Source organism: Perca fluviatilis, chromosome 5 (assembly GCF_010015445.1).
Source record: "Perca fluviatilis chromosome 5, GENO_Pfluv_1.0, whole genome shotgun sequence".
Classification (NCBI taxonomy): domain Eukaryota; kingdom Metazoa; phylum Chordata; class Actinopteri; order Perciformes; family Percidae; genus Perca; species Perca fluviatilis.
The window spans coordinates 12957531-12978848 of record NC_053116.1 but is presented as its reverse complement, the minus strand read 5'-3'; the positions used below and the strand labels follow the sequence as shown (position 1 = coordinate 12978848).

Genomic DNA, 21318 nt, shown 5'->3' with positions numbered 1-21318 from the left:
TTGTGTGTGTGTGTGTGTGTGTGTGTGTGTGTGTGTGTGTGTGTGTGTGTGTGTGTGTGTGTGTGTGTTTGTGTGTGTGTGTGTGTGTGTGTCTGGCAGGCTCTGGCCTAGGCCATTGTGCTGTAGTGCATTACTGTAGCAATCCACCGACACAGCGGCCAGCCAGATGAAGCCGTCCAGTTTATGGAGCAACCTGCAAACTCCAGCTGCTTTTGGTTGGGATTGTGCTTAGTGGTGAGATATAGTATTGATTTTCTCTCCTCGGTGCCCTTGCCATCCCTGCGTAGATATGCACCAGTGCTCAGCATCCATTCACTGAGAGAGGGGGGAGAAAGCAGAGGATGATGTTTATGTGACGATACTGACCCCATTCGTTCACATGGAAAAGGCGTGGATCGTGAGGCGGCTAGACAGCAGAGGGGAATTGAGTTTGTGAGGCTCAGATTGCAAGATGAACCCTGAATTTGATTTCTGTGTTATAGAAGCATTTGTTATTATAAATCTGGGCGTCTGAGGGTGTTTGTGTGTCTGCATTCTTGTATGGACCTATTATGTGTGGGTTTGTGTGGATTTATAAGTGTGTGTGTGTGTGTGTGTGTGTGTGTGTGTGTGTGTGTGTGTGTGTGTGTGTGTGTGTGTATGTGTGTGTGTGTGTGTGTGTGTGTTAGCAAACAATTTGGATGTGTGCTGTTGATGTTTGCCTGCATTTTTTCCTTTTTTTGTCCTTGGTTTGAGTCCCAGTGGGAAGCCATGTACAGCAGTGTTCCAAAGACATTCAGCTCCAACTCTCCCTCCACTCCCTGCCCTCCCCCCACCCCACTCCCCTCCCGACCTCCTTTCCTTTAACAATATGGTGATATCAAATACATACTCAGTCATAATTTGAAACATTTTTGTGGAACCCCCAGCCGTACTGCAGCAGTTAATGTAAGCGCCTCATTACACAAAGTATTTCATACATAAATGATATAAGTTAAAAATCGTATTAAGTATTGTATGAAAAATATTAGTGTGTGACCTTTCTGTGAATTTTAAGTCTGGCGCCCATAAAATGTTTAAGTAATAAAAACTGAATTGAACCTTTAGACTGTCAATGTTAATAATTAGGTGTGCAGTACATCAAACACCAGTAACCACAGCTCTGTTGTCCCTTTCTGATACACACATATACACACACACACACACACACACACACACAGACACACACACACACACACACACACACACACACACACACACACACACACACACACACTACTACATACTACATATACATACATACATACATACATACATACATACATACATACATACATACATACATACATACTTATGTATAAGACATGGCATGTTTGCTTTATCAGGTTTGGTCAGCAACTGATGATTACCCCTAGAAAGATAGCAAAATGATTTTACTGTGTTTCAAATTTATTGGAAATAAAAATACTAAGAATGTATTGCTCGGTTTCAAAGCCTGGCCTGAACAAATTTATATTTTGCAGCTTCTACCAATAATTAATCAAAGTGAAAGAGACTAGCCCATAAAGAGATGATAAAAATGTCTCTCGTATTACAGTTCATTACACAGAGTTGTATGGTGGCCCACATCATAAGTGTCATAAATGTAGGGGGATGTTTAGCCAAACAGCTGAAAGCCACTACTGTGTGTGTGTGTGTGTGTGTGTGTGTGTGTGTGTGTGTGTGTGTGTGTGTGTGTGTGTGTGTGTGTGTGTGCGTGCGTGCGCGTGCGTGCGTGTGCGTGTGTGCGCACGTGCATGTGTTATCCAAGCCAAGCAGTCCTACCCTGGCAGTGCTGAGACTGGGGAGACCCAGTCTCTTTCCAGATTCATCTCTCCAGCTTTGTTTGACTAAGTAGTGCCATGGTGTTGGTGTTGGAGAGGGCTGGAGTGGCAACAGCAGCAGCGTATGCGTGGGTTGCCTGAGCCAGTGGGGCTTGGCACAGAGAGGCAGCATATGTTCATGGCCAGCTTCCTTCCTTCTCTCCCATCTTTCTCTCTCTCTCTCTCTCTCTCTCTCTCTCTCTCTCTCTCTCGACTCTCTTTCTCTCTCGCTAGCTCACTTTTGATAAACCTCATCCCCCCCATCTCCCCCGTGTTTTCTTTCCACTTCTCTTGGCTTTGCACATCCTGCTATCACCTGTGGGAGACGGCATAGTACAGAGATCAAAGGGCGGTGGGGTTCCCAGGGTCCCCCAAGGACAGCCCACCATGTCTCACTAATGCCACATCCCCATCTTCTAACAGAGACATACACATACACTCCTCTTTGTCATTTTGTCATTTGGCATATGATCAGAGAAAAGTCAGCGCAGCAGGTAATACGTTGTGGCTGTGAGGGGGCTCTCTGCTTCATTTTTTATGCCTTTCCAAGGCTTGGTCACCAGCACCTTGGCCTCTCTGTGCCCTACATAAACTCTGGCTGATATCCAAGCATGTCAGAACCAACTATTTCTGAATACTACTGATTAACTGTAAGATATGGACCACCATCCTGTTGCCTAGCAAAGGGTTAACTGTGTCCCAGATAGCCCCAACCAGCTGTTTCAGCCTTTCACACCTTCTCTCCTGCTGCCTGCTCTCCTCCCTGCCTCTTGGACCAGTAAATGAACACTCATTTGCAAGTTAGAAAAATCCTTTGAATGTATTATTGATGCAAACAAATTAGCCTGTAGGCCCCAGACAATACCTAATGGAGCCTTGGCTTCTGGGTGAGGTAGTTTCCAGCGAGGGCACTGTCGGTGTTCCAGGATTGATGCCTGCTCTTCTGCCCCTTAATTATTTCTCCTACAAATTATTCAGCTGTTCTGATGCCGTTTGGGGTTTAAAGCAGTGTTACTTATTGCTGCCTATATGATTCCAGGCCTCAACCCAGCCACATTCATTAGTTTATTAAAGAAAGAAAAAAAGACACAGGCAATTAGATAACTGGGATAAAGCCACCGAAATGAGGGGATGTGTTATTATTCAAGTTTATGCACGCTGCTCATAATTCACTGGGGTTTATGTTGGTGTTGCTTTTTCAAGGATATTCTCTTATCTTGTTGTACACAGACACATGCACACATTTTAACAGCCTTGTATAAGCCTGTTTGTGTATTTACAGACACTCAAACTGACTCCCTTTTACAAATATGCATAGAAACACTGGCAGAATGTGTGTGGTTCACACACGCCAAGGTGTGGACACATATGAACACAAACACTAACACGTACATACACACAGAGGAACACACAAGTGCACGTCATTTATGCTAGTTGGCAAAAGCATGGCTGAGGTTGTAAAACCATGAGAAGAAAAAGTGAGAGAGGCGATGAGAGACAGAGAGGACTACCATACTGTCCTCAGTGATTAGGACACAGTATTGATCAGAGGAGGGAGGGGAAGGCAGGCTGAGATTGGGAGGGAAAGAACAGGCCCCAGGGCTCAGGCCCCAACTCTCTGGTGGCCTCTGCTCTGTTCCTCTCCTGCAAGCTGGCCAGGGCCGTTGGGAGATACATCAAAGGATCTTATCCTTCCATCTGTCCCATACGCATACACACAAATACACATATTAATGCATGCACCATCATTCCTCTGGCCTTTGAAAAATGATCTATTTGATGATCATTTCCCCTTTTGTTCCACTGTTAGACATCGTAAATCAAAGCTGATATGTTATCACCAGGGTGTTAAAAGAGAGGCACGGCCTCCTCTTCTCCCATGGAGTCCTATTTTCACGGTGTGCTTGTGGCTAGTAATTACCAAGTGTCACTTTCGTTAACATAAAAAAACTTTATATATTGTACCTTCCCCAACTGCGTGTAGTCAAACTTATAGATTTTAAATCTTGGCCAGCAAATTGCCTGAATGAACCTGCTCTTTTTTGATAGCATCTTTAGGTGTGTCCAGCCTTCCAAACACCACAGAACAAGGATAGTGTCAGGAGTTGCAAGTCTCAAGCATGGCAGCAATCAGGCAAACAGATCAAACACAGTCACACACACACACACACACACACACACACACACACACACACACACACACAGACACGGCATCAATCAGCTGGTCATGACGGTGTGTCCATATTCTCTCCCCAGTATTCAGTGTGTGTAGAGGAAGTACTCATTACTCTGTGCAGGTCCAGACCTGTGTTAATGCATTTTTTTCCTCTTACTATCTTTTTCTTACCCCCTTTGCCTGCTTTTCAGCTGACTCTGGGCTTTGGCAATCTTATTTGCCTTTCAATCCAGATCAATCTCCATCTTATCTACTGCTCCTGAATCATAAACATTTCATAGGCACAACCTTGACACTGACAGACATGAGGTGGTGAAGGTTTTGTGTACAGGGTCTATGGAGGCTAGTTGATGCTGGACTCCACTCAGTCCGAAGAGAGTGTTAGAAATATCTCACTGTCGAACTCTGCCGTACACTACGAACCCCCATCCTGCACAGCTGTCGCACCGTCTCAGCAAGAGACGCACACAGTGTTGCATGTGTTTTGTCTGTGTGTATGTGTGTGATGTATTATTCATAAGAAGAAGCATTCATCTCAGTGAGACACCTCAAATAATTTGGAGACGTGGTGTGCTTAACAGCTTAATGTAGTTTCTGCAATTTGGCTCTCCTCTGGCTGATTAACACCGGCACTCCAGTCCTCACTGTGCTTTGCCTCACGAAGGATTATGTGTTATAAGAAACATGGCTTCCAAGGGAGTTGATGAATATTTCCCCAAATTTACCTGTCATTTTCTGATTTGAACATCTTTCAGAATACGCACTCCTATTCAATTTCTGTCTCGCTATTTAGTTGCTATCGGAGGGAGCTGAAAAGAGGTGAACACTAACCGCCTTCTAGGCCAAATGCCCTTGGATTGCTGTGTTTTCAACGGAGGATACAGACTTCCTTTTTCTCATTTTCACTGGTCTCTACTCTTTATTTGTCCCCACCTTCATTTTTGCAAAACAGCAGGTCAAACTTTTACTGTGTGTGTATGTGAGTGCTGCCAACAGTAGAGCAGTCAGCAAAGTGCCACCTCAGCACCTGTGCTTTAATGATTAATACCATATTGATGGTCTCAATTAATTTCCTATTACACCACCAGAAGGCTGCGGTCGCTCTGTCTCTGTCATGGCCCTGCGCTTGTTTTGGGAAGCCTCTTTGTGGCAGCTGCTGGATGGAGATAGTATGCTTCTCACTACCTCTCACACACACACACACACAAACACACACACACACACACACACACACACACACACACATACAGATGTACCAAACATGCACACACACACTAGTATCTTGGAAACACACGCACAGTATTACACGCTGCTTTGCTCCTCGCATTTCACACACTTGCACACAGATAAACAAATAAAATGAAACTGTCTTTTTGTTGAATCATTTTTTAAGGAGGACTTGCTGTGTTTTAGTTATAGTGTTCTGCAATGATCAAAAACCTCTTCAGAGCCCCAGAGATTCAACTACGCCTCTTTGTACATTGCTCTGCAGCAATTTTACAAACCACTACACTCACCTAATTGTGTGACTTTGGTATAGCACAACCCCCTGTGTTTTGCATTTGAACCTGGTGTGATATGCAGCACTGTGTTTTAGGCCGCTTTCTAAAGCTTATGCTTTGGTTCTTGCATAATCCCCTCCCCTGTAGTGCTGCTACATATTTGTAACAGTGTGTAAGATACTCATTTATTCCCATGATGATCTCTCTCTGAGCTGTGATTTGATAACACATTCCCATGACCTTAACTGTCTGTGGACCTGCTCCATTGATCAACTCGCAGTCAACACTGCCCCTGTAGAGAGGCTGGGGAAATGCTTGTGTTTGTCGATCAGATTGACAAGACTTCTGATGGACGCCCTTTCTCTTTCTCTCTTCATTACCTTTTCATATCCCATTCACGACTTCTTATCTCTGACCACTCTTTACTTCACCCGATAAACTCCTCTATCTCTCTCTAATGTCCTGTTAATCTCAACCTCATTTTTTCTTTCTATCTTACACAAAACCACACATGCACACACACACAGTCTTTATTTTTTCATTTTTCATGTGGACCCAATACACACCATTGGTTGCTAAAAAACCATTTGAGCATTTTTTTTTCCCAGGGGCAGACATTTGATTACCCATTTGTATAGTGTGTGTGTGTGTGTGTGTGTGCGCGTGTGTGTGTGTGTGTGTGTGTGTGTGTGCGTGCATGCGTGCGTGCGTGCGTGTGTGTGTGTGTGTGTGTGTGTGTGTGTGTGTGTGTAGAGGCCAGTGTGTGTCTCCAGAGAGAGGTCTTGCCAAGCTGAGCTCTGGGGCTGCTCCAGTATCCAGCCCAGTAATAATAATGAGCCCCTCACCATGCTTGACAGAGCACACAGGCTCAGCAGTCCTGTGGCCATTGCTGTTGTCATTGTGTAAGTCTCTTGATGCATGTGTAGTGTGAGTACATATCTATACATGTATGTGCATTTATGCTCTACTAGTTTGTCCTTGGCTGGGTCTGTTTTCTGTTACAACCTCAACAGTTGTTGTTGTTGTTGTTGTTGATGCTGACAACTGGGGTTATCTATTGTTGTTCAGTGGGCCATTGCAGAAGCAGATAGTGGCCAGGTTGGACTGTCTTGCTGCTGGACACACATCAGTCCTCCCTGTGACTCCCTGTTTAGAAATGCACCAGCACATCTCCCCTCTGCTGCTCCTTTGAAGTCCTGATTCGCTCACAGACACGGGCAGAGGCACATAAATAGCACGCCTTGTCGACTGGCATGGGGAGAAAGACGACGCACACAAACAAATCAGACGCTGCGCTGATATGAAAGGGAGCGAGAGCAGAAGACAGGGAGAAGGGAGAGATGGCATTAGCTGTGTTTTCCTCCTCCAAATGAATTGTACTATGCCCTCAGAGGAAGAAATGAAAATGAGAGAGTGGAACAGACTCAGAGAGAGCCAGAGGTTGAGAGGTTATTTTGAGGCGGAAACAAAAGAAAAGAACTATAAAGAGAGAGCACACAGTTAAATCCTCCCTGTGTCTGAGAGAGCTCAGAGACTTCCTTTCCATCCTTTTATTCCAGTGTGAATTGTGTCACCTGGATGGCCACTGAATATTAGGATCAGTGCCATGGGCTCAGCCAAGGCCATTATGGCAACCGGATGGGATCCTGATGGCCCTTTCTCAGCTTGCCCCTGGGCAGCGTGGCCTCTCACTTGGGACCACCACAACTAATGGAGAGGGTAGTGTGCTCTGAAAGGGCCTTAGGAAAAATAAGGAGGCTGTAAACTGTGAGTTGAGTTGTGGAAGCTAAAGGGGCTTCAATGCCTCACTGCCCAGCTTACTGCCTGACTTACTGCCTGCCTGCTTGGCATCCAGAATGCTCCTCCATATTCAGGTTCTGAATACTGGCCTTTCGCACTTTTATTGTAATGCATGCAGATGCTTTGCACAGCAACATACACACTCCACCTTTTTACTGTGGTGCACTGCAGAAATAAAATATTTCAAAGCAGGGAGAAGCCACGCACAAAAAATAGAGGAGCACTCTCTTGCATACTCACTCACAGACATGTAGAAATGCAAAATGCACTCACATATCTGCACAATTAAACACACGAGTGCACAAAAACATGCACATACGCACACACTCATACACACAGACTTGCATTCCCCCACCCAGAGTGAAGCAGTTCTGCCCCTCTAAGCTGAGTTATTTAAAGCCCCGCTCTCAACTCCATCGGAGTGATTATGTGCTACTGAATTAAACATCACAGGCCTCAGCCCCTGGCTTCCTCCGAAACACGCTCAAACATGCTGGCCTCTTCCTGTTCCTCAAAAGTTCCAAGTTCTACCTTTCATGTCTCCCAGCCAATACACTAGGTAGTGGAGGTAAAGAGGTGGAGTATCAATCTTCTCTAAATCAGGATCTCCTGCTGTGCCTCCTGCTTTGCCATCCTCCTCAAAGACCTTGGACGGGTCAATCGTGGCAATTCACATGAAGAAACTCTCTGTAAACTGGCTATTAGCCCTGGATTAGTACCCACATCGGGCATCGTTTTAGCTTGCCGCTCAGGCAGTGTTGCAGTTGGTAGAGAGCCGGGTGCAGTAGAGGGTGAACTGTGGCAGTTAAGTTGAGCGTTGACTCCAGACACCCCAATTACAGTTTCTGGATTCTAAACTGGGTACATTTAAACAACCAGTTTGTCATAGAGGACCCATAGAGATAGGGGGGGTTGCTCTGCCACCTCAACAGAGGCTTCAGGCTGTTTGCTGCCTTTTTGGGAGGGTTTGACGTGGGGTTTGTTTACTTCGGTGTGTGTGTGTGTGTGTGTGTGTGTGTGTGTGTGTGTGTGTGTGTGTGTGTGTGTGTGTGTGTGTGTGTGTGTGTGTGTGTGTGTGTGTGTGTGTGTGCGTGTGTGTGCGTGTGTGTGTGTGTGTGCGTGTGTGCGTATGTGCATGTGTGTGTGTGTGTCTGTGCTTCTGTGTGTCTGCACACGGCAAGGCACCAGCCAGCCAGCCACCCCCACATTCCAAAACACACCCGTTGGCACTGAGCGATAAAGGTTCCAAACAAAAGGAAGAAGTCTTGTGCCTCGTGGAGGTGAACTTACAGCACCACAGAGGCAGCTGACCTTGAAATGAGCAGTGGTGTTTGGGGACAGGCGGGGGAGGTCGGTGTTTAAGAGTGCAACCTCAGTGCCAGAGGCCAGGAGGCTGCCTAATGACTGGCACCCCATGCCATCCATCACTATGCCACTGCCAGGGCAACTGCCCCCGCACAGCCGAGAGAGCAGAGCCTTAATAACCCTTTGTACCCGTTCAGCGGACCACAGCACACAACATGAAACACAAGCATATAGTACACAGGTGTTCCACGTCAAACTGCACAGACATTTGCAAAGATTCACACATAGCATGAATATGCAGTCAAAATAGCAGATCCACTCAGTCTCACACTCACAGCTCATTGCACTCATTCTGCATGCATACTGATGTATGCACGCCAGCCAACATACAGAAATCTGCCTCTAGACACTCATTCAAACGCTATTTATAATTTAATGTAAGCAGACGCAAATACATAAAGGCCCAGATACATCCACAAACACAAATACACCAACACATGCACCTCCCCTCTGTATTTATGCCTTGATGCTGAATGTTTGTGACAAAACAATTGACTGTTCCTGCTTCCATGATATTTTGTATTGAAATGGATATCCCTGTAGCCTGCTAGTTCAATTCTCCAATGAAGGATTGTCTCATATCTTTCCTCCTTTGCTTATTTTTCCCATTCCTTCCACAGAGTAAAAGTGGAAAAGGGCTTTTTTCCCCCATACCTAAGGCCCTGGCTGCTCTGCTCTTTCCTTCACTATGACAAGCTTTGAAGCCTCTATTCCTGGGTGTGGGCTTTTTTTTATTTTTATCAGAGAGGAACAAGGTTTCCTCCTGCACTCCCAGGCTCATCCACGTTACATGAAGCATCCCCTCTCAATTAATATCCTTTCATGTTAATGGTGTTCTTATCACTCCTGTGCACTGGTTGTGAAAGCTAGGACTACTACGGTAGAGTACAACCGTTGAGCAGAGCTGCCTGCCGATATAAGAGCTGTTGCTCTCATCTTCTTTCTGTCTCTGTCTCTCTTTTTCCATGTATCTCTTTCTCAAACTCGGCCTCTTTCGCTTGCTCTCTGTCTCTTAATGAGCAGTGGTGGTGCTGTTGGAGTAGCGGCTACATGGAGGTGTTCCAGGAGAGCGGCGGGGTCACAGAGACTTACCAAGACAGGGAACACATTACTTGACCACTCATACCAGATTCTACCGATAGATGTGCTTTGTACTCAAGTCTCAATTAGCTCTATTTTAGCTGCAGCTCAGCATACACATTCACTACCTCACATTCATGTAGAAGGTCATTGTATCCGTCTCCGCCGACATCAAACTCCGTCTTTGTCTTCAGCTCCATTAGCGAGTCTCTTTCTTGGAGTAGAACAGGGTGTATGACTTCAGGACGAGGTAGGCAGTCACTGAGAGATCGTAGGAGCCCTGGTTGCCTCTAAGTGCGTGGGTGCCAGAGAAACCTGTTGCCTGGCTACAAGACCACCTTTATCCTCCGGTTGCGATGGCGATGTCCTGCGTGTGTGTATGTTGTGTGTGTGTGTGTGTGTGTGTGTGTTTGTGTTTGTGTGTGTGTGTGTGTGTGTGTGTGTGTGTGTGTGTGTGTGTGTGTGTGTGTGTGTGTGTGTGTGTGTGAATAAGTGTGTGAATAAGTGTGAATGTGAACTTTTTAATGTGTGGCTCGTGAACTGTGTATTAGATTAGACTGTGAATGTGTGCGTGTGCGTGTGCATGACTGTGTTTTTTTTTCATGTGCAAGCATGCCTTTGTATGCTGATGTATTTGTGTTTGCTTGTGAGAGAGAGAGAGAGAGAGAGAGAGAGAAAGAGAGAGAGAGAGAGAGTGGTGAAAGGAGGGGTAGGAAGGCACACCACCACCCACTCAGCAGGCCTTCCGCCCCCATGGCTGACTCCCCAAGACTCTGCTAGTAATTAGCTCAACATCTATCCATCTGTTCTAGGGAGGCGCAGTAAACATTAACACAGCACAGCAACATCAAAATGCTGGCTGGAGACATGCTACATTTTACATATGTATGATGCGTTCATGCTTTAAAAGGCCATAACATGGAAATGGTTGGCACACATGCTTACATGTATGGCCAACATGCTGACATGTATGTATTTATAGGCTCGAGCTTACATACACCAAATAGACCAACACAGCTTCACATCCTCACCCACATGCCCGCCACAGGCTCCTGCAACTGAATCCCAGTCTTCCCTTTTACTGCGGAAGTGAGACTGGAAAGCTGCCTTGAGACCCGCATGGGAAACGAGTGAAAACACAACCGAAAGGCTACATTACACAATTAATCAATAAGTTAATGAGATTTCATTTTCTCTGGAAAATAGTATCCAGCAAAAAGTTCCCCCTCTGCCGTTTTCCCCCTACTCCTAGATAACTAGTTCCTGATATTACACTGTGGAAAAAGAAAGCAGCCAGCAGGAAACTAAATTAAATTACCATCCTGATAGATTTATGTGATGCTTTACATTTTACATTTTCATTGTGTTGTTTTCCTCTCAGAGTGGAGGTGGGCATACATTGGGAGAGAACTGTTAAATGTGTGAAAAGAGAGAAAGAAGCAAAACAAGAATGGGAAAAGAGAGCAAAAGTTCCAGACACACAGATTCCTAATAGTAAAGCACGGTGACACAGATGACTTGTGTTTAGATGAGCTCTAAGGCTGCCACATGGTGTGTGTGTGTGTGTGTGTGTGTGTGTGTGTGTGTGTGTGTGTGTGTGTGTGTGTGTACGCATATTGATGTGGCTACGTGGGAGTGAGAGAAGCTGGGAGTGTGGGTGTTGGAAGGAGGAGATTGTGCATATCCACATGTATGATTGTGTTAAGCTAACCCTTGTGTTTCTTGTGAGTATCCTATGTGTCTGTTACAGAATGATAATGACTTTGTCCTGGCTCAGTCTGTCTGTGTGTGTGTCTGTGCTTGTGTGTCTGCACACACTTATGTGTGAAATGTGTGTCTAACACATGTTCACTCCCATCATGCACTCCCATACATCCACATACGTTAATGTATGATCATAAATGAATGAAGCTGTCTACATTTGGCGCTCTCACTCCAAGTAAAGATTGAGGGCATCTCTTAGCTATTGACACAGCTGGTGATGCCATCTGGGAGCATCACACGTCGCCCTGTGCAATCTCCATCCAAACAGGGCAGCAGTCGTCGCCTAGTGTCCATACCAATGACAGGGGACAAGGGAAGCAGTGAGATAACATACTGTCCAGCTCCTGGTGATAGTGTTGGACGGAGGTCATCTGTCCTCCAGAGACTGCTTTACATACTAGTTTTTGCTGTTCCACTACTGTGGCTGCCCTAACCCATTCAAATGGGGGGGGTAGTTGTTGGTACGTTTGGGAGATTTTTCAAAGAAATGATTGTTTCTTTGGATCTGTTTGCCCCCAACCACACCCCTGTCTGATGAAAGGGGAGAAGGAGGGAGGGAGAGGGGGGTGTAGTCGTAGATTAATGGAACACACTGAGAGGGAGCACAGACCTACAGTAGCAGCACCCTGATTTATTTGCCACTTAGTACTGATGAAGCTTCAAACTGCTGTCACACATGTGTTGTCACAGCATTTTTCTCTATCAAGGTGTTTGTTGGTTTGTCTATTCTTGCTTCTTATTTAGATGCAAGTACATGCGTGTAAGTAGGGTGCTGTGTGTCCTTTTACTTGTGTTTTTCATCTGATGAAAACTGTATACCTTGGCTGCTTAGCTTTTATTTCTATCTTATGTGTCACCATAGGGATATTGTACTTAATTTGTGTGTTAAGTTTGTGTGAGCTTAGTGGCATCCGGATGTTTATAATAAATTGGAACCGATAAGGACTGGAACATTCCTTGTGAGAGCCTTTGCCCTGCTCGGTAATCAAAGCTTTTCATGATTACAGAAGCAAATTGATGTTATTCACGCCAACACAACATTCCTTTAAATGCTACCTATTATTCATAAGCTGTCAATTTAGGGAATTTGCCGAGGTAACCCAGTAACAATTTTCAGGCAGCAAATTGTTGAGTTTTGACTTGGTAAATACAGGCAGAGTTAATTGAGGGCATCAACTCACCATGTGGGAGGACTTGACAAAATGCCATAAGTGTGTTACATGAGCACACATTGTAATTATCACACATATGCACACACAAATATGCATGTAAATGACACACACTAGTGTACACATCCAAACAGACACATTTGGCGATAGCGATAGTCACATAGCGAGTGAGATTATTGCAGATTTCTGATCCCAGATTTGGTCTACTCCCTGATTGTGTTTTGGGTTGTGCATTTACTCTTCTCTTCCTCGGCTCTGTTGTGTGTGTGAGGGTTACCATCCAGTGTTAATTGTTCAGCAACATTTTACTTCTCACCGACCAGCTGGCATGTTCCACCTAAAAGCCCTCACAGCCGAGCCACAGTGTGCGCCGCTACTACTCTTTGCATTTATGTCTTCAAGAAACCATGCTCTCAGACAGACTATCCATAAAGTCATCTCGTCTAACATTCCCCTTCCCTCCCTCCCTCTCTCTTTGCTCCGCAGAATCCTGATATTGTTCTCGTCCACTATTTGAATGTTCCAGCTATTGAGGATTGTGGGAAACCATGCGGTCCAATTCTGTGCTCCATCAATACAGACAAGAAGGAGTGGGCCAAGTGGACGAAGGAGGAGCTGATCGGCCAGCTCAAGCCCATGTGTGAGTAATTAAATAATCCCATTCATAAATTCTTGTCGACCCAGTCTTAACTTTTGTTCATAACCTTTAATATAAACAGTTGCCGTCTCCTCTAAAAAGGCCCTTATAGTTTTTATATGTCTACACGCATGGAAGACTAAACATAGTGGTTGTTGTTTTTGTCTGAGGATATGATGTCAAGTCCTATTTGCTGAGAGCTGGTACACTAAGATGATGTCTGACTAACTCAGTCAGACAGCATCTTCGGCCAATGTTCCTACACTGTTATATGAGTATGTGCTCTTCCTGGAGCCATCCGCTAGTTACGGGTCAAAGTTCAGCTCTTCCCCTAGACCTCTGGCACCACTCTGGCCAGGCTGAGAGTGCGCCTCCTCTCTGGCCCAGGAAGGAAGTCAAGGCAGAGGAGGCCAGCAAACTGGTTATTGATTCATGTTAGTGCGCGGGAGCAAGAATGTCTGACTCACCAGAAATCCCCCCTCCACCCCTCCTCTGGCTCTTTCTGTTTCTCTCCCCCCACAATGGATTGATCCCTGTTGTTATCAACTTTACTAATGTTCTGTGAGGTGCACTATGTGTTTTTATGAGTCTCTGGACCTGCCTAAAGATTAAGGCAATGTTTTGGAAAAAGTCAGGGTTTGTCTGATGATGATAATAGCCAAATAGGTACCTTGTAGGGCATTGGAAATCTTTCAGACAGCTATTAAGATACCTTTAACAACCACACTGTCATTCGGGTGTGTCTGGCAGGTCCAGCAGGGCTGTGACTGATATTCCGATGGCCAATTATTGGAGATGTGGCCAGGTAAAGAAGAATGTGTCAGCAGCTTTACAAGCACACGCGCATACTGGCTGCATACTGACAAGGCAGTCCAGACCATCATCAATGAGGTCTTGGCTATACTGTATTGTTATCCTCTTCACTGCTCTGCTTGCTATAATTTTTAGGACATATTTTAACATAAAACTTTACCTCAGGACAGCCACTGAACAACAACGGCCTACTGTAATCATTAGATCTGTGGCTTAATGTAAAAACCAAGCACCATTTGCAGTAATATGTAAAGTCATTAACTTTGGGAGTTGTTGGGACAAAAAAGGGTGAGTGTGAGATGCCTTCTAGCTGCCAGGCTACATGAGGGGGCTACATAAAAAGCACACAAAAAAGCTCTTCTGCTTATTTCTCTTCTCTTCTTTGCTTTCAATCTTTCTTCTCCCCTCTATCCCTCTCTCTTTTCCCTGGAACAGCCAGCATGTCAACACAAGCTCAGTGATGGAGCAACATTGCCATCTAGTGGTCCTGTGAGATAGCAACCCCCATCCCAATGTAGGGAGCAAGGACTTGTGACGAAGTCATGCTGTATTATCCATGCATAATTTAATCTTAAATTATACATTAGCTCTTAACATACAGTAAATTTATTCCCAGACTGACCTATATCTTAGAAAATGCAACATATCTTTTAGTAGATTTGTTTTTTTTTTCTTAATTGCAATGCACAGGAATGTTATCATATGTGTGCAGTGCTATGGCTAATTTATTTGTATACAGCTTGGATTCCTCAGAGGTTGTATAGATAAACTAGCAGGACAGATTTCCATACTTTTTTTTGCTTCATCAGGAATGTTCAAAACCATCAAACTTTGTAGTTTAAGTATTGAGTGCAGAATGCAAGATTGCATGGATGTACAGTACAGTATGTTTGGCACTGGGTCATATGCGGTATGGGTGCCTGTATGTTCAGAAATGTTTATTAAATAACCATTATGGTTGCTATATCGCGAGCTGATTTATGTCAGCACACGAACCCTTAGTTTAATGTCAAATAGTTATTTTCCCAGAGCATTGTCATCTTTTGCGATATAATTGCCCTCTTCCGTCTTGCTCTTCCCTTTTGTTATTCTCTTCACGATATTTCAGTGCACAAACCATTTGACACCTCTAATGATACAAAAAACAAAACAAAGAAAAATGTGGATTTCATGGATCAGTTGAGCTTATTCTGTGCACGACACACACACACACACGCTCTTGGTCACAAAAACTTTCACATGCACAGATGCTCATACACGGCAGTTCAAATATTATCCCTGTGAAACATGGTCTTGTTTGACCTTCTTCCTTAACACCCTTTGGTGTTTGATAAGATAGAGAAGCAGCAAGGGAGTGAAGAGGAGGGTAAGAGAGTGGCATCACTACTCAGTCACGCTACAGTTGCATGGACAAGGCAGCCAGCTTGATTCACTCTTTTGGTCTAATGCTATAAACACGCAGCACTCTCCCCAGCTATGCCCCTAGCCTGCTGACAGATAGCGCATGAGCGGCTTTAACAAACACTCAGACAGACAGAGGGCCTGTCTCCAGGCTAGACAGCCAGGGCTGGAGAAGAACAGACCAAGGCAAGACAGACAGGGCTGGCCATCATGTAAACTATTGTACTCCACTGTCCCATATAGTGCCCGATGGTGCAGAGGCAACTAGATGGGATATGCGTGTGTCCTACACATCAACTGTGTTTGTCATTAGGGCTGTGTGATGCTGCTCATGACAGGATGCAGTCATCAGGATGGTGATGTGACTGGGTTGTTGTTGGTGCCTCTGCTGTTGCTGCCACTGGGATTAAACCTAGTGGCACTGCTCCTGTCATGTCTGCTTTGGAACATAACCCTCAGTGAGAAGATCAGACAGGCAGACACGGTGGTAACTTTACGTCAACAACCCAGAGCCTCTGGTGGTGACGTCCATCTCGATGAGGCAGAGGCAATTCTGGCATGAGGGATCAGGGTGGAGGGGAGACAAGATTGTTTGGACAAATAGGGATGGCACTACATTGTGGATGTAAGCTGTTGCATTAGGCTCTCACTCTTGCTCTGTCACCCTTTCTGGGTCGGATCAGCAGAACGGATGCTCTTCTGTCCCGCAGCCTCCCTACTGGCTTTGTCACAGAAGGGGATTCATGACAGCGTTTTTAGTATTCCTGTGGCCCTATCATCTCTGTGTCAGTATTGCTAGAATCATCTAATTTGTACTGTTTGCATTACACACTGTCAGGAGGTGAATGGTGACTCAAGCCACACTGTCTAATGGGATCTCCAGACAGACACAATTATATGTGCAGTAATTACAGTGACATTGAAGAAACGTTCCCGTCACATTTGGTGTCCAATCTTTTTTTCTGCTTGCTCGCTCACTCCAGATTAATGGCTGAACAAATCTGACTTTGTAACAGATCAAAACTGAACCCTGTTTATGTTTCTATAACCTGCCACAGTGAGTTGTCTGTGGAGCGTATGATCTCAGCTTGATCACAGCAGTTCTACTGACATCTGCTGGTGACCAGCCTGTTATCTGCCAAAGGATCTTAAAGCTTTCAAGTTAGATCCCTATCACAGTCATCCAATTCTGTTTCCCGGCTTTTTTTCACTTTGCCTCGAATAGCTCTGTCTTTAATCTGCATTACCGGCCTCACCCCTCTTACGCTGTTTTCATCTCCTTTTATCTCATATGCAAACAGACATGCACTAAGCAAATTCTGGCTGTTTTTAAACCTGACTCTCTTTATATATCTCGCTCTTGCATATTTAACCAAAACAGGTACTGAAGTGAAGGGAACTTGAATTAAAGCAGGCTTTATTTTGTTTGTTCGTCTAAATATGCTTCAATTCTCAAATATTAACTTTTTTCTCAGTGGTGGCTCCTACTACCTTTCAGCCACTAAAACCACCATCTGATCAATAGTGGTTGCTGGTTAGCAAGTGGAGCGATGGAAAGTATTAGGAGTTGCTAGCGAGGTGTGACTGAGGCAGAGAGTGAAGCTTTACAGGAGAAAGGCTCTCTTTTTTCCTTGGTGCAGCAGCAGCAGATCCAGCAGCATCTAGGTGACGGTCCTCACTAGACGCTTTCACCGTCAGAACAGAGTCATAGGTCGGGGTGAAGGTGGAAGGATTGCACTTGCCGTCTCCTTCATCAGCACTCACAGAGAGGAGGCCACAGAGGGGCACCAGACACTGACACATGGGAGGGAAAGAGGCACAATAGAGAATGAGCAGTGCAGTACAGAAAGTGCACATGTACAGTAAGGAGAGACTAGAGAAAAGTAACTGTTCAATTCTGGATTAAGGAAACAAGACACAGAGAAAAGCAGAAAGGATATTGGAGTTAAGAGTTATTATATATAGTTATATTTCAATGTAGTGCCACTCAAATTCTACTAATGAAACTACAGTACCATTTTTTCCTGAGGCCAGTCAGTGGGTTGTTTGTTTCTCTTCAGGAATAAACTGAAATATGAATTTCTCTATTGTACCATGGTAACTTTGACATTTTAGAGAGGTGAGCAGTGAGCAGCATGATGTATACTGGCAGATTGACCAGGAAAGGCAGAGGTCGGGCGGGGGCTTGGCGTGGCTGGTGGTCTGTTGGGCTAGCTGACATCTCTGTCTCCTCCTCTCTCCCGGCAGTTCATGGCATCAAGTGGACTTGCAGCAATGGGAACAGCAGCTCTGGCTTCTCAGTGGAGCAGCTAGTGCAACAGATTCTGGACAGCCACCAAACTAAGCCACCTCCCCGGACTCACAACTGCCTCTGCACGGGCACCCTGGGTAAGGGCTAGTGGGTGGGTGGGAGGGAGTTTGTTCTCAAGCGAGATCTGGAAAATTCAGCAAGAGAAACAAAAAAGGCCATAAAGATACTGTTTGTTATATGGTAGATCAGAGAAGGTGGTTGAAGTCTTTTATTGGTAGGCGATTTATAGTGAAATTGACTTTTAGGGTTATTGGCTTTTTTATTATTTTTTTTTTACTGATAATCGTGTCAGGGCCATATCTGAAAGAGCCCAGCTGTTCCCGAATGTTATGCTAATCAATCAAATATTTTCAGCTGTGTAATTCCACTATAGGCTGTCACTCAGGAAAAGCATGTAGAGCAGTGGTTTTCTAATTTCTAAAACAAATTACTCTGGATAACCCCCAGTTGCATTTTTATTTCTGATCACTTAAGGTAACAAGCCTTGCAAAACTCAATGTATACTAAAAAGAATTGCTAGTTTGATCATCCCTGGAGAAAATCGTCTTTCACAAACTAATAAATACAAAAACAAACAGATCATTCATCTTTTGTCTCTACTCCTTGCCCAATTCTTAGGTATACAAAAATCAATAGTGTGTATTTGTCTTTTCGTTTTCCCCTTTCTGTAACACCCCCCCCCCCTTACCCATCCAAATCCTCAACCTATTTTTCTCTGTTTGTCCTCATATAGGTGCTGGGAGCAGTGTGCACCACAAATGCAACAGCGCCAAACACCGCATAATCTCCCCTAAGGTGGACCCCCGCTCAGGGGGCTACAGCAGTGCTCACTCTGAGGTACAAAACAACGATGTGTCGGAGGGGAAGACCGAGCACAGTGCCCATGGCGGAGGCAAAAGCTCTGGGGGAGGAGGCGGAGGGGGCAGTGCCAGGGAGAAACGCAATGGCAAAGTCCACAAGCCCGTCCTGCTGCACCAGAACAGCACAGAGGTGTCATCCACCAACCAGGTTGAGGTCCCTGACACCACACAGAACTCCCCTGTGTCCATCAGCAGCGGCCTCAACAGCGACCCAGACATGGCTGACAGCCCCGTGGTGACAGGGATGAGCCACGTGGCCTCTGTCATGTCTGGCCTGTCCCAGAGTGTCTTTATGTCTGAGGTCACTGGAGACCCTGTCTACAGCATGTCTCCAACCGGGGGTCCCAACACTCACCTGATGGGTGCAGATGCCACGTCACAGGGCTTGGTGCTGTCTGTGACCTCTGATCGTCACAAATTTGCCTTCCCCAGTGGAGGAGTAGGGGAACCTGGGACTACCGCGGCAGGAGACAGCCTGGCCATGCTGTCTTCAGCTGGGGTTTCTGAGGAACTGGTGCTGTCCAGCAGTCTGGACGCTGGAAGCATCAAAATCCCAGAGACCAATATGAACTTTGACCCGGACTGCTTCCTGAACAACCCCAAACAGGGCCAGACCTATGGAGGCAGTGCAATGAAGACGGAGGGCAACTCTTCCTCAACCTCATCTTCCTCCGGTGGCAGTAGTTGCACCAACGGCAGTCTGCAGCGCTCCCCTCCCATGTCAGACAATGGCTACACCTTCAGCTCAGCTTTGGTAAAGAATATCAAGACAGAAGACACATCCTTTGAGCAGCAGCTGGCCCAGGAGAGTGGCTACCAGGTGGGGCCAGTAGTGAACTGTAGCAGCGGGGTGTCTGTGTCATCTGGTGCTGGTTCAGGCCAGGGTAGCCTTACTCTGACAGCAGCAGGCTCCCTGCTTCCTTCTGGTGGGGGGCTGAGTCCCAGCACCACCCTGGAGCAGATGGATTTCAGTGCTATTGATGCCAAGCAGGACTATACTTCCAGCGCTACCACCGTGAGCTATGGTCAGGCCATGTCCAGTCCTCACATGCAACACCAGAACCGTTCACCCAGCTTCTTCCTCCAGGATTCTTCTCAGACCGGCCAGGCCCAGCAGGGGAGGCCCAGCATGGGCCAGAAAACACATTTGATGGAGCACAACTCCCATGACTCTGGGGCTTATATGGGGCTGCAAGTGGTGAAGACGGACTCCCCTGGCAGCAACGGCCACCTCCACCATCACCACCAGGCCCACCAGAGCCAGCACAGGGCCAACTGCAATGGAGGCTCACCCACAGAGGGGCCTGGCCAGGCTGGCTCTCTCCAGCTGCTACAGTACCAGGGGAGCTTTCCTGGGCTGGGCACTGAGCATGAGGAGGTGGTGGGTCTAGAGCAACCGGGCAATGTCAATTCAGCTCAGGCCGGAGCCACTGAGAACGGAGCTGATAATCTACTCAAGCCAGGAGACCACATTCAGGCCTGTGGTGCAGGAAACGGCGAGGGCGCAGAGCACTACCTGCAACAGGCCTCGGACGGGGGCGGAGGAGGGACTGGAGGTGCAGGAGAAGGAGTAGCAATTCACAATGGCAACAACAACAGCGATGGCAGCAACCACTCCCAGCAGCAACAGCAGCTGCAGCCTCTCCTCCAAGGCACGAGTATGGTCCAGGGACTCTACAACGCTGTCGGAAGCCACCAAGGCCTGGGTGGAGCGGCCAGTAACGGAGGAGCAGGAGGGACCGGCATGGAGATCAGTCTGGATCACTTTGACATCTCTTTTGGTAACCAGTTCTCTGACCTCATCAATGACTTCATCTCAGTGGATGGCAGTGGAGCCACCATGTCAGCTGGAGGGGCCCTATATGCTCACCAGCTTGTCACATCCCACAGTTCTGATAGTCAGAACACAGCTGGTGGGGCCCCCCAGCAGGGCCAGGAAGATGGAGGGGCCAGGGGCTCTGGCTACAGCCCCTCAGAGCTCTGCCTTCAACCCTGCTGCAGCCCCCAGTCTCTGAGTGGAGGGGCTGGAGCAGCGGGAAACGCAGGAGATCAAGGCTCATTGTCCTACATGAATGTAGCAGAGGTGGTGTCTGCAGCTGTAGCCCAGGGGGCTCTGGGGATGCTTCAGGCCACGGGCCGGCTCTTCATGGTCACTGACTACTCCCCTGAGTGGTCCTACCCCGAGGTGAGTGACAGGGCTCTTTATTTTTCACAACCAGTGTTTGTTTGTTTTTTGGCAATCATTCTGTCTGGTTATAACATTTTATGTACCAGCCAGTGCTGTAACGTTGGTTCATGAGAACTGATTTTTAAGACTCATTTCTGCATTTTGAACTAGAGCAGCCCAACAGGTTTCAAATAAGTAAGTAAGTAAAGTTAATTTATATAGCACTTTCACAAATAAAAATTATAAAGTGCTTCACAATAAAATGAAATACATATATAAATAAAAGACACAAGAATACAAAGGAAAACATAGGTACATAGGTTAGGTTTAGCACAATTATGAACACTATTTATTTTGAGATTAACAAAATAGAGAGACTTGAGAAGAAGATGAAGAAGAAGTACAATCAAAGGTAATTTTTAACTAAACTGT

General features: G+C 46.0%; 1 protein-coding gene across 1 annotated transcript in view; it reads left to right on the top strand.

The window, feature by feature from the left end:
• Positions 1–21318, top strand: part of camta1a (calmodulin binding transcription activator 1a) — a 296881-nt gene that overhangs the window by 242490 nt on the left and 33073 nt on the right. Inside the window, exons 7-9 of the mRNA XM_039799528.1 lie at positions 13184–13337; positions 17796–17936; positions 18593–20904. Of these exons, the coding sequence (XP_039655462.1) occupies positions 13184–13337; positions 17796–17936; positions 18593–20904 (2607 nt within the window). The remainder of the gene's footprint in view (positions 1–13183; positions 13338–17795; positions 17937–18592; positions 20905–21318) is intronic.